The 12673-nt window shown below is 46.2% G+C and overlaps 1 protein-coding gene across 2 annotated transcripts in view; it reads right to left on the bottom strand.

The window, feature by feature from the left end:
• The window catches only part of USP31 (ubiquitin specific peptidase 31), a 166769-nt gene that overhangs the window by 56109 nt on the left and 97987 nt on the right, over positions 1–12673 (bottom strand). The window contains exon 17 of one of the 2 annotated variants that reach the window (XR_004676222.1): positions 7400–7477. Coding sequence is in view for 1 of the 2 variants with exons in the window: in XM_034988065.1 (XP_034843956.1) it covers positions 7452–7477 (26 nt within the window). In the remaining variant the exon portion in view is untranslated. Of the gene's footprint in view, positions 1–7354; positions 7478–12673 lie in introns of those variants that run through there. The other variant, XM_034988065.1, reaches the window with a different exon arrangement.

Raw genomic sequence — 12673 nt, 5'->3', positions numbered from 1 at the left:
TCCCAAAAGTAGTTTTTTCCACCAGGGCCTCAAGATGACAGCCAAGCCCAGCTGACATCTGGTTTCAACCTTGGGGAACCTGAAACTGAGAACCCAGCTGAGCCCACCCTGCATCCTGACCCACAGAACTGTGAGGTAATAAATGGCTGCTATCTTAAGCTGCCAAGGCCGTGGTAATTAGTTACACAGCAATAGAAAACTAATACCATAAGTCATTACCACCTGTTCAATAGATAACGAGATACAGGATGACCTAAAGGTGGAATACTGCCCCCACATGGACACAAAGATGAGAAGACACAAGCCAAGGCATGTTTGCTCCAGAACATGCTGCCTCTTTACTGTGGGGCCCAGGTCCCCGAAGCTGACTGAGTATTCCCTTTAAAGCCCTTTCCACACAAGACAGCCCAAGCCTAACATACAGCCAAGCCTGGGAAGAGGGTGTTTGGGAGAAAGAACATGGAAGCAGATGGCATTACAGGAAGGGGGACACAAGCTGAGAAGGGAGACTCTGAGGTCTGTGATAAGTCAGAGAAGAGCCTGGGTCTCACTTGACTAGGTGTTCCTTAGTGCTCAGCATACCATATAGGAGAGTTACACAACCAGAATGCCCCTAGGCCTCACCAGCCTTGGGGCACAAATGAGGTCACACCAGCATTTATACTTGTAATTTGCTTGCTCAGACTCCTTCATTAGGGCACAGGATAAGTTGCTGGAACAGAGAGACTTAAATACATAGTAGTTCAGGCAAAATAGAAGTTGATTTCTCCCCCATGTAACATCCCAGAGGTGGACAGTGGTCCTGGACAGGGAGGTGACTCTGCTCTACAATGTCACTCAGCGTCCCAGGTTCCTTCTATCTTGTTCTCATCTAAGTCAAAGCTCGTGCACAACCACCAACATTCCAGCCCCCAGAGAGGGGAGAAGAGAAGAATTAGAGGCCAAGCAATTTCCTTTTAAGGAAATGACACATCACTTCCTCTCACATTCCAATGGCAAGAATGTGGCCAAGCCGAGCTACAAGGGAGGATGTGAAATGTAGTTTCCCCTGAACAGCCTACAGACTCCTATAATTAAAAGGGAAGAGTACATTTGGGGGAGCGATAAGGAGTCAACATGACAACACCACCCCAAGTTTTGCTGGGAGCCTTGGAAGATGTCACACATGTGCTTGAACACCATCTGAGTCCCACAGTTCCTGTGCATTGGCCATGTCTGCTGTGTCAGTGCTCTGGGAATCAGCAGAGAAAGCACTGTGTAGACCAGAGGGCAGTCCCCTGGAGCTCCCAGAACTACGTGACTATCGTAGTTTGGGATCCCTCAAAGCAGAGCCAGAGGCAAGGATTTGGGTACCAATAGTTGATTTGGGAGGTGATCCCAAGAAGTAGGAGAGGAGAAGTAGGCAGAGTAATGGGGGAAAGAAGAAAAGTCAATAAAAAGTCAATAAATTGTGTGCTGTTCACCTGATAACTGTTGTGGATAAGTAGGACTCAGTCCTACCATAGACATGCTGAGGAATTGTGTCTCTGAAGGACAGGAGGCTGAGACATTTACCCCTCCTCCCATATCCCATTAGTTGAGGTCTATCCCCAAGGGCATTATCTCCCCAGCCTGTCCAAGGGCTGAGTCGGCTCTCAGTGAGACAGAGAAGCAGAGAGAAGGTGGGACACTGTCTGCATGCATGAGAAGTGCCCACCACGGGCTGCTACTGAAATCTGACAAGGGCCAGGGGATGTGGTGTGGGCTGGGCTAAGCTAGGCTGAGGACACGCCATCCTGTCTTCTCTGAGCCTGGACATGAACCCTTACAATGTCCTCATCACAGTTCCCTTACCCTGATGTAACTCACCATGCCAATAATGCCTGGGGTTCATAGGCTTCTGGTCCAGTCCCAGCTGAAGCACAGCCCTGAATACCAAAAGTTATCTATGAACATACCTGTCCTCCCCTGCAAGCATCAAGGGAATTCATCAAGTATTGCCTGGCTCTCAATAAATATTAGCTCCTATTATTATTAGGTTGAGGGTTTATGAGCAATGCCTGGCTCCCGTGAGGCAGGCTGTATGTGATAATGAACACTAACATTATTTTGGGCCAAGATCACAGTTATTAAATGGTGGAGCCAAGATTCAATCCAGGCAGCCCGACTCCTGAGTCTTCGGTCCTAGCCACAGCGTTCTGCCACTTCTCCAGGGGTAATCCCTGGTGGCGTTTATTAGATAATATAATTGGGACTCTAATGTGTGGGGCTACCTGGGAAAGCACCGGGAAGAATGCTCAGGAATGAGAAGGGATGTTTCAGGAATTCACAACCAAAGCAAGCCCTCCAGGGCAGCCTCATTCTGTCCTCCCCACCCAAGCAGGGCCAGACTGGCAGCACCAAAGAGATCATCTCAGTGGTTAACACTGGGTCCTTCAACCGCTCCAGCAGATGGGAAGGATGGGGAGACGGTGATGAGGTTGGGGCCTCAAGAACACTGAATAATGGTGCCGGAGTTTTAGAACCTTGGTATAAGTGATTTCAGCTTGGTTAGCTTTTTAGGACTGCAAAGAAACTGGATGTGGAGGGGACAGGTGCAGGGAGCAGCCGCTGGGCTGGAAGGCTGCCATGCCACCTGCGATGGGAGAGAGCAGAGGAGGAAGCTCATTAACCGTCCCTGGATCATTAACTCTTGGTCCCTAGAGGCACAATCACTGAGGCTGGACTTTTAGATGTGTCCATCTCTCCGCAGGGGTCTCTGGGGGCTCCAGCCTAGGCCAAGGCTCTCATCTTGGGAAGAAAGTGGTACAAGCCACCTTTCTGGACACAGGAATCTGGTAACCATTGTTTGGGCAGAATAACAAAGGCTACTATTTACTGAAAGCATCTTCTGCTCAGGTGGGGAAACTGAGGCTCAGAGAGGTTAATTAACCTGCCAGGGCACACCATTTGAAAGGGGGCAGAGCCAGACGTCAAAGCAAGCCTGTCTGGATCCCTAATTCATGTTCTTAATCATTACATTGCCCTGAGTCTTGCAGGATGTATGACAACAGTTCTCATGGCCAGTGGGAGCATCCAAGAATGTGCCACACCGCCTGAACAGCAGGCAGAGGGGTGTAGGTTGCTCAAGTATGCATCAATTATTCATTGGTCGATATTCACTGAGAGCCTCTTATTTGTCAGGCCCCAGGAATGGAAGGATGAATGGGAGAAACTGGGTCCCAGCTCTCGTGGAGAGAGTGAGGGAGAGGGGACACCAGTACCCATCATTTCAGATAGTGGCTATGACAGGAAGGAAATAAAGGATGAGACACAGAGTGACAGTACGCAGGCTCACCCCTGGAAGACCTGGGGAAAGAGAATGCAAGGGAAAGAAACAGCAAAAGCCCCGCAGTGAGTCCAGACTTGGTAACTCTGAGACCTAGAAAGCAGCCTAGAGTATAAGTGAGCGGGACATGGGATGAGAGAAAGTCAGAGTCAGGAAGCCCCTGACCCCACCCACCCCCACCAGCCCCTGCTCAGTGCCTCACACTGAGATTCTAACTTTCTGTGCCAGGCTTGCTGACCAGTCTCTGACCTGCAGGTGCCTGGTACAGGTCCAGGCATGGAATCGGTGGACAGATCAGACCCACGAGAAGAAGGTGGTAACTCTCAGCAGAAGTTGGGTGACAGCCCCTGTGGCCACCAGTGATGAGCAGCGACTCAGACTCTGCTACTACTGTAAGAGGAGAGGGAGGGTCTGGCCTGGCTTCCCTCTGGATTGGGGTCACCTGGGGCTTTGTACCTGAGGGTCCTGCATCTTGGCTGCTCCAGGATTAGGCGAAGTTCTGTGCCCTCTGCCAGGACTTGCCTCCTCCAAGGCTCACTTGCTCACTTTGAGAAACCCTGCCTCTGGGAAGCCTTCCCTGATCACCTCTCCCCCAACTTCTGGAACCTCTATCTGTCTTTCCCCCCTTATCCTCCAGAGCACGCATCACTCTTAACATGCCATATATTTTATATACTGTGTTTCTTGCTTGTCTCCCCAGCATTAGAACGTAAGCTCCGTAGAGGCAAAGATATTTGCCTTTTGGTTAACTGCTATGCCAAGCTCAATAAATACTCATTGCATGAATGAATGAGTGAATGAATGAATGAATGAATGAATGAATGTTACCAGAGCCAGATGATTCACGAGGCAGAACAAACATCATCATGGGACACCAGCTAAGCAGTAGCAGCCACAAAATAAAATTGTTTCCATTTCAACAAATTAATTAAACTTTTGCCAATTAGCACATCTCAGAAGGAAGCTATTTCAACACATACACTTTGTGTTTTCTGCCTTAGTATTACTTTTATTCTGAATTAATGGTGGTAGATCCAGGGAACACCATAATATTTTCAATGGTTAAAGCCTTTAAACCCAGCCTTAAATTCTGCAGCTCTCCACCCTGCCAAAACTTACCTACGAAACAAAGCCACCTAGTGAAAAATTCAACTTCCATTGCCTGTATATACTTTAATCTTTCCTCTAGAATTTAGAGTCTATATCAGTTAAACATCAAACTTCCATTTGAGTAAGTTTTTCCTGGCTAGAGTGTAACTCAGCAAAATGTAGATTCTTGGGCCCAGTCACCTAGAACAAAATCTGGCCACAGACTGCTATAAGAAATGTGGGTCTCACTGCTACGAGGGATTGATTTAATGTTGGCATCCACTGGGACATGAGGTGGGGAGAACCCAAGCACTGCAGTGGTTAGTAAAAAGCCCATATCCTCCAAATATTCTAAGTAGGCATTAAAAATCCTAAAGTGATGAAGAGTTCAGGATGAGAAGATGGGGACCCACCCGAGGCAGAGCAGCAAACTTTCCTCCTTGTCTCCTGGAGGCTTTCCTTCCCTGCCCTGCATCCTGCCCAGCTACACAATGTGGCTGGTAATAATGCTACACAGGAGGAGATCAAAAATTGGAAAAGACTATTTATTCTTGCCCTAGGAGAAGGTGTTTCCTACAGCCTATAAATTTGGGCAAAATCATCCCCTCAGAGATAAGCTTGGAACAAGTAACTAGATACCTGAAAATAGTAAACTCTCAATTTACTGCCAGCCAGATGGGTCTCTGACATCTTCTCAACTTCCCCAGAAACCAAATGAGCCCATTTGGTTACTAAAAATGAGGTCCCAGCCAAGTCACCAGCCATGCACTTAGGAATTTTGCATCTAAGACGTTCACATCTCTTATTCACTGTCTCTTTCCCGTGGGCACTTTAGTCCCTGAGCTTTGGTGATTCACCTCAGGTCAGCCAGCAGAATGTGGAAGGAAGCTCTTCACAGCATCTATGATTTAGCTCAGAGGAAGGGGACAACCCCAGCTCAGAGTGGGAGGGCTAGTAGATGAAGGCAGACCCAGGCTCACAGAGCAGGGGTCCCAAACCAGTGCCCACGGAGACAGGCAGGCAACCTTGGAGTCTGAAGTGCACTGACCCAAACACTGCATGCCCTCTACTGGGGGCACAACTCAGCCATTTGCCACACAAGATCCTCCAGGTTTGTCCAGACAATCTGAAAGTCTAGATTTTGAAACGAAATATCCTTATTTTTCAATGTTGTCAAAAGAATTCCATTTTATAATAGTTGTGTGAACCAAAGAAGACATATCTGTAGACCACCAGTTTGTAATTCCCTTTATGGAGGAGCTGGGAGTCTGTACAACACCTATAGCAGGAATGTGGGGCGGGAAGCAGACTAGAGGCCCAGAGGGAGAGAGGGGAGAGCTCAGGACTCAGGCCCAAGCCTTTTGATTAGATGGGAGCACCTCTGCAGATCCTGAAGACCAGCCTGCCAGGGAATGACACTTCACTTCACCTCATAGGATCAGACTTGCTTCCTCTGCTCTAGCTTAGTTTGGACTCAGGGCCAGGCAGGTCTAGAAAAGCAGCACTTGGCCCAGTTCCAGCAAGGCTGAGGACAACAGACTGGGGGTGTGGAGAGTGGGCCAGTAGAGTATGAACACTGAGTGTGAGTAAGAGCATGGGCCTTGTGATCTTGGACTCCAGGCCCCTTTATTGATCACATCACTGAAGTCAGATGAAGAGAAGAAGGGGAAGCTCCCAGAAGTAAAGGATAAACAGTTTTCTATCAGATGGGGAGGCAGCACAGAGCAAAGGATAGGAGCCCAAGGCTCTGGAGTCCAACTGCCTCATGTGTGAACTTGGGCAAGTGCCTTCACTTCTCCCCTCTTTGCTCTCTCCAATCACTTCTCTCACTGACATTTTTTTTAAAAAGGTTTTATTTTAAGATACTGTAGATGCACATTCGCTTTTAAGAAAAAAGAAAGATCATAGATCTTTTTTCCCAATTTTCTCCAATGGTAACTTTGCATAAATATGATACAATATCACAGCCAGGAAGTTGACATTGATACAATCCATTCATACGTGTGTGTGTATGTGTTTAGTTCAATGCAATTTTATCCCATGTGTAGATCTGTGTCAACACCACCGTTGGGATCCATGACCGTAGGAATCCTCGTGCTGCCCTTTGACAGCCACCACCAGCCGCCTCCCTCCCCTCCTCTCTAATGCATGGCCACCTTTAATCTCCATTTCTATAATTCTGTCATTTCAAGAATATTATATAAATGAGATCATATGGTATGTGATCCCTTGGGATTGGCTTTTTTTCCCCACTCAGCCTAAACCCTCGGAGACCAATCCAAGTTGTTGCATGTAACAGTAGCCTGTCCCTTTTATTGCTGACTATTAATTCATAGTATGGATGTTCCACAATTTAACTATTCACCTGTTGAAGGACATCTGGATTGTTTCCAATTATTGGTCATTATGAATAAAGCTGCTATGAACTTATGCATGGGCTTTTGTGTGAATATAGGTCTTCACTGCTCTGGGACAATTGCCCAAGAGTACAATTGATGGGTTGTATGATAAAGCACATGTTTAACTTCCATAGAAACTGCCATACTCTTTTTGAGAGTGGCTACATCCTTATACATCCCTACCAGCAATGAATGAGTGATCCAGGTCCTCCCCATCCTCACCAGCATTTGGTGTTATCACTATTTTCAAAAACTGTAATCATCCCATAGGTGACGGGGATTAAGGAGGGCACTTGTGATGAGCACTGGGTGTTGTATGTAAGTGATGAATCACTAAATTCTACACCTGAAACAAATATTACACTAATGCTAACAAATTGGAATTTAAATAAAAACTTGAAAAAGAAAAAAAAAGAAGCATATGGGAAAAACACTCTAACCATCCGGACAGAGGTATACGGGCATCTCATTGTGATTTTAATTTGCATTTCCCTAACAGCTAATGATTCAAACATCTATTCATGTGACACCCACTTTTACAAGATCAATCTTGTGAAAGTTTACTTGCCTGATGAACAGAGATAATAATGGGAACAGTACTTACCACACAGAGATGCTATGGAAGTTCTCTCGAAGCACCTGAAGAGTGTGAGTATTCAAGAAACGATAGCTGTTAAAATTCCTGGAAGAGAGGGGTTAATAATATAAGCTTCAGAGTGAAACAGAATCTCATTCTGTGATCACTGAGAATACCACCCCTAAAACTCACTTTATTTCTCTATCAAATGAGAGGAATAACATCACTTCCTTATAGGGTTGCCATGAAACTCAAACAGAATGCATGCAAGGCACTTAATACAGTACCTAGCAAGTACTCAACTCTAGCTTTCCCCTCCAGTATTGTTTGTCTGAGGCCCCAGCTAAGCCTTGTCTCCCTAACGGACTCTTCATGCCTCTTTCACTATTGTTTTCCCGGCCCTCCAGGGTCACTCTGCTGGGGCTGGGGTAGGGGGAATCCTGAATACAAACTCTCCTATTGAGGATTATTACTACACCAGGGCCCTCCACCGCTCCAGGAGAAGAAACAACAGATTTGGCTGGGGAGCTGGGTGAGATCACATTTATCTAAGGAGCTTCCAAATGAAAACTAGCATTTGTACTTATTGCATTTCACCTCCAAATTTGATTACATTTCTCTCCCGCTGTAAATCTGCCTTCCCTTCTGCCAACTTATTATTAAAGCCAGGACAGAATTGGTGGAGTGATACGTAAAATTTCCATCTTGGCTTTGACATTCCAGGAAGTTACAAACCAATTACAGCTGCTGAGCCTCAGGCCCTCATGACTCACAGAGCACAGCAAGGGATGGAAGAGGCTGGAGCGGGGACATGAGGGAGATAGTGAGTTGGAAATCAAAGGTCAATTAAAATAAAACAGTCAATTTTAATTTGAATGTCTTGCTTATATTCACATCCCTTTCCCATAAATGAGAAAGTAAATGAAGCTTGTTCATTTGTGTGGGTGTGTTGTGTGTTTTTTGAGGACAATGAGGGCTTTTGAAATGGTTTCAGAGTCTCAAAGATTTAAAATTTGAAATGTCCCAGGGAGAAAACATACGATCTGGTGACCTACCCAAATGTCAGCAGCCCTTAGGTATCTGCCTAACAAAGAGCCATCGGCACTAGCCTTAGGGCACATGGGTCTAATGTCAGCAGTTCCAGCTTTGGGAATGGGCACCTCTGTGCCTGAGACCTGACTCTACCACTTAAAAGCTGAAGGAGCTTGGCCAAAGTGTGAGCACCTTCTCTGTGCCTCTCTTTCCTCATCAGTAAATTGAAGATAATCATTCCTACCCCTGTCAGTTATTTTATTTATTTTTTTTTTTAAGATTTTATTTATTTATTTGGCAGTGAGAGAGGGAACACAAGCAGGGGAGTGGGAGAGGGAGAAGCAGGCTTCCCACCGAGCAGGGAGCCCGATGTGGGGCTCGAACCCAAGACCCCGGGACCACGACCTGAGCCAAAGGCAGACGCTCAACGGCTGAGCCACCCAGGCACCCCCCTGTCAGTTATTTTAAAGATTAAGATAAATAATGTAGCCAAGGTGTCAAGCACAATGCTTGGCCAGCAGTTCAATGTTATTTCCTCTCTGCTTGGTCAGTGGACCTGAAGCCCAAGCAGACAACCTCAGATAACTACAGTTTAACTAGACCTTAATGTAGTGTGAAGCATCTTCCTGGTGGGCTTAGGTTCCAGGACAGTTGGTTTTAATGTCCTTCCTATGGACTGTTTGATCCTATTCGTCTCTTCGAGGCAACAGGTTGCTGGGGTTCAGCACCATGGACAGCAGAGATGCTGCTAAGGAAGCTTATCACAGAGCTCCATTCACTGGCCTACCTTCCCGTCCTTCTCTGTCAGCTCATGGCTCAAAGCCTTCCCATGAGCTGTACAGCTGACTCGGTGTTAGACTGGAATCTTACAGCTTCGGCCTTCAACATTTGCTTCCAAGTTCATATTTCTCTTCTCCAGTTCAGGGCAGGGATTTCCCTAGAGGAAATTCCCAGTCTTTTTCTTTGGGGGCTGCTCTGTCTGCAGGCAGGGTGCTGGAACCAGAAGGGTGAGAGAAAGGGTAGCAGGGAGAATTAAGAGTGGGAGTTACCCATGGTAACCTAGGACAGTGAAGCTTGGGTGGAGAACTAAAAGCATTTTTGAGAAGAGCCAAGTTGGTATGAATCTGAAGGATGAGGAACAGAGACAAATGGGAGAATGCGTAACAAATTCAATGGCCAGAAAAGTCAAGTCCAAAATCAAGTGAAGTGCGATGAATGGATCAAAGTGGTTCAAGAATAAGACCGTGAATAGTGAGTGGGCACCAGAATGCCCTTTCTAGGTGATGCACAGAATGGGTAGTAGAAGGAATAGCATTTTTTTTAAAGATTTTTATTTATTTATTTGACAGAGAGAGACACAGCGAGAGAGGGAACACAAGCAGGGGGGGTGGGAGAAGGAGAAGCAGGCTTCCCGAGGAGCAGGGAGCCCGATGCGGGGCTCGATCCCAGAACCCTGGGATCATGACCTGAGCCGAAGGCAGACGCTTAAGTACTGAGCCACCCAGGTGCCCAGGAATAGCATTTTATATTTTTTAAATCTTTTTATTTTTTAAGAGGGAAAGAGAGAGAGAATCCTAAGCAGACTCCATGCTCAGGGCAGAGTCTGATGCAGGGCTTGATCTCGCCACACTGAGATCATGACCTGAGTCGAAACAAGAGTTGGATGCTTAACCAACTGAGCCACCCAGGCACCCCTGAAGATACAGCATTTTAAAGGACCTGGACAAGTCTGGTGGAAACAAAAGATAGAACACAGAAAGAACAGAGATCAGCAATGGAACAGAGCCCAAATGGGTGGCTGAGGAGCGGTGCAGTAGCAATGATTTATTTTCCTTTTCCCGCCTTCCATTGACCTTTCCTGGGACATTGAGAAAAATTCTAGCAAAGGTTGTAGTAGTGGGGATTGTGGGAGTTTCCAAAAAGGAGGCAAGAAAGGGGGTGTTTCCGCACTCCTTTTTCATACTCTTCATCATGCCACAACCATTGCCCTAGCCATGGAAGACAGTACAAAACTGTGTACCTAAGGAAAAGTCCCAAAGTCACAGTATGCACATGGAGAGAGTTCAAGAGCAGCCCTCTAGCTGAGAGGATGAGGTGGTTGGTTTCAGCCTGGAATTGCAGGAAGAAGGCAGCAAAACAGTTATCCACATGTAACACACCTCGGCCTGGCAGCAATCAGCACCTGTTAATTCATTTGCAAGGTTTGGTTCCAGAGAACACCTACCTGCTCCTCTATTCCCCTAGCATCTGATGTCCTTGAAACCAGAATGCCAGCTTCCCAGGGAGGAGCAGAAACACCAACAAACACAACTCGCAGAAGGCACCCAGCTGGCCCTCTCTCTTCCTCTGCACCCTATACCTTTGCTAGCAAGGCCAACCCTCAAGCTGCTCCCTTCCCTTGCCCACAGAGGAGACTTGCTCCGTAGGAATCCCAGGCATTCCTGCTTCCTGTTTGCCAAGGATTTTACTTGGGTTATGCTCTGAGGGATCAGGTGAAGGCTTCGGGCCAGTGGAGAGGAAATCAGAGGGTACGTCCCATCTCCCTCCTGGTTCCCTGCCCAGGCCTCTCTGTCTCTGACGGTGCTCCTCCCAGATCTGGACAAGGTCACACTTGAAAAATTTTTCTCTTTTCTCTCTGTATCAGTAGTTCTCAAAGTGTGGTCCTGGGACCAGCAGCATCACTTGGGAGCTTATTTGAAATGCAAATTCTTGGACTCCACCCCAGACTACTAAAACAACAACTCTGGGAATGAGTCTCAGCAATCTGTTTAAACAAGTCCTCCAGAAAATTCTGATGCACACTAACATTTGAGAACCCCTGGCTATAGGAATCACAGGAAGAGGATGTCTAAAATTCCACCATGTTCAATTTTTCTATTGTTCACCCCCGGTTGGTGGAATCCTGCATTAGTTCCAATTTTCTCTAACAACAACAAAAAGTCTGTATTGAACATTATTTTGTATACATCTTCATAGATTCATGCAAGTATTTTTGTAGAACCCATTCTTTTTTTTTTTTTTTTAAGATTTTATTTATTTATTTGACAGAGACAGCGAGAGCAGGAACACAAGCAGGGGGAGTGGGAGAGGGAGAAGCAGGCTTCCCACTGAGCAGGGAGCCCGATGTGAGACTCGATCCCAGGACTCTGGGATCATGACCTGAGCCGAAGGCAGCCGCTTAACGACTGAGCCACCCAGGCGCCCTGTAGGACCCATTCTTAAAAATGGATTTGCTAGGACAAAGGATGTACACTTTCAGATGCTGATAGATATGCCAAATGGACCTCCTAAAAGGTTGTATCAATTTGCATTCCCACCATGGAAAATGGAAGGGCATGCATCCTCCACACCTCTCCAGTTTAAACTATGTGTTCTCAATGTTTTCTTTTTTTTTTTTCCAATCTGAGAGATAAGAATCTTGTTTTGATTTGCATTTCTTTAAGAGTATAACTGAGCATCTTTTCTTATGTTTATTAGCCATTTTAGCATAGTACTTTTTTTGTTATCTCCATTTTCAGCCATCAACATGCATGACTTATATAATAAATAACAAAAGAAAATGTTCCTCTTCTGCAAAGTGCTTTGCAATCTCCTGAAGGAGCCTGATAGGAGTTTTAGGGTTGAGTGTAGGGTGACCAACTGTGATGTTTTGTGGAGAGGTGTGGGAGATTCCCAGGATGTAGGACTTCCAGTGCTAAAACCAGGAAAGTCCCCAGCAAAACAGACTGAATGAGTTGGTCCCTTGCTGAGTGATTTGCTCAGGGCATCACAGAGCAAATCATCAGCCAACCTGAGGCAAGGCTCCCAGACCCTTGACCTCCAGTCCAGGACTCCTTCTTCTCCCCTAGGTACCTCTCATCGAGACACAGAAATGGACACAAGGTAGTTGGGTGACAGGACTTGTCAATCGCTCCTGACAGGAAGTTCCTTTTGCTCATTTACCTCTTACACCCAACATTAATCACAGAGCTTGGCAAAAAGTTGGTAGCTAGAGTTACACTAAGGCATTATCACAGGATTGAGGAGAAGAGACCCAACACTGCAGTATTCTGATCACACAAAATCCAAATCCACCCAGTGATTTTTACAAGGAAATGTAGTTGAAAGACCATGGCTTTAGAGTGGACAGACCTGGGTTCTAATCATCCCAATCCAATCACTTGCAAGCTTCACAGCCTTGGAAAATCTCTCTGATCCTCAATTTTCTTATCTCCAATGGGACCAATAATACCTACATCATAACAGAATGGTTGAGATATGAGGAAGACA

This window comes from Mirounga leonina, unplaced genomic scaffold, assembly GCF_011800145.1.
Source record: "Mirounga leonina isolate KUSES-001 unplaced genomic scaffold, KU_Mleo_1.0 Mir_448, whole genome shotgun sequence".
NCBI classification, from domain to species: Eukaryota; Metazoa; Chordata; class Mammalia; order Carnivora; family Phocidae; genus Mirounga; species Mirounga leonina.
The sequence above is the reverse complement of the archived record's forward strand: the minus strand, read 5'-3'. Positions and strand labels throughout refer to the sequence as shown.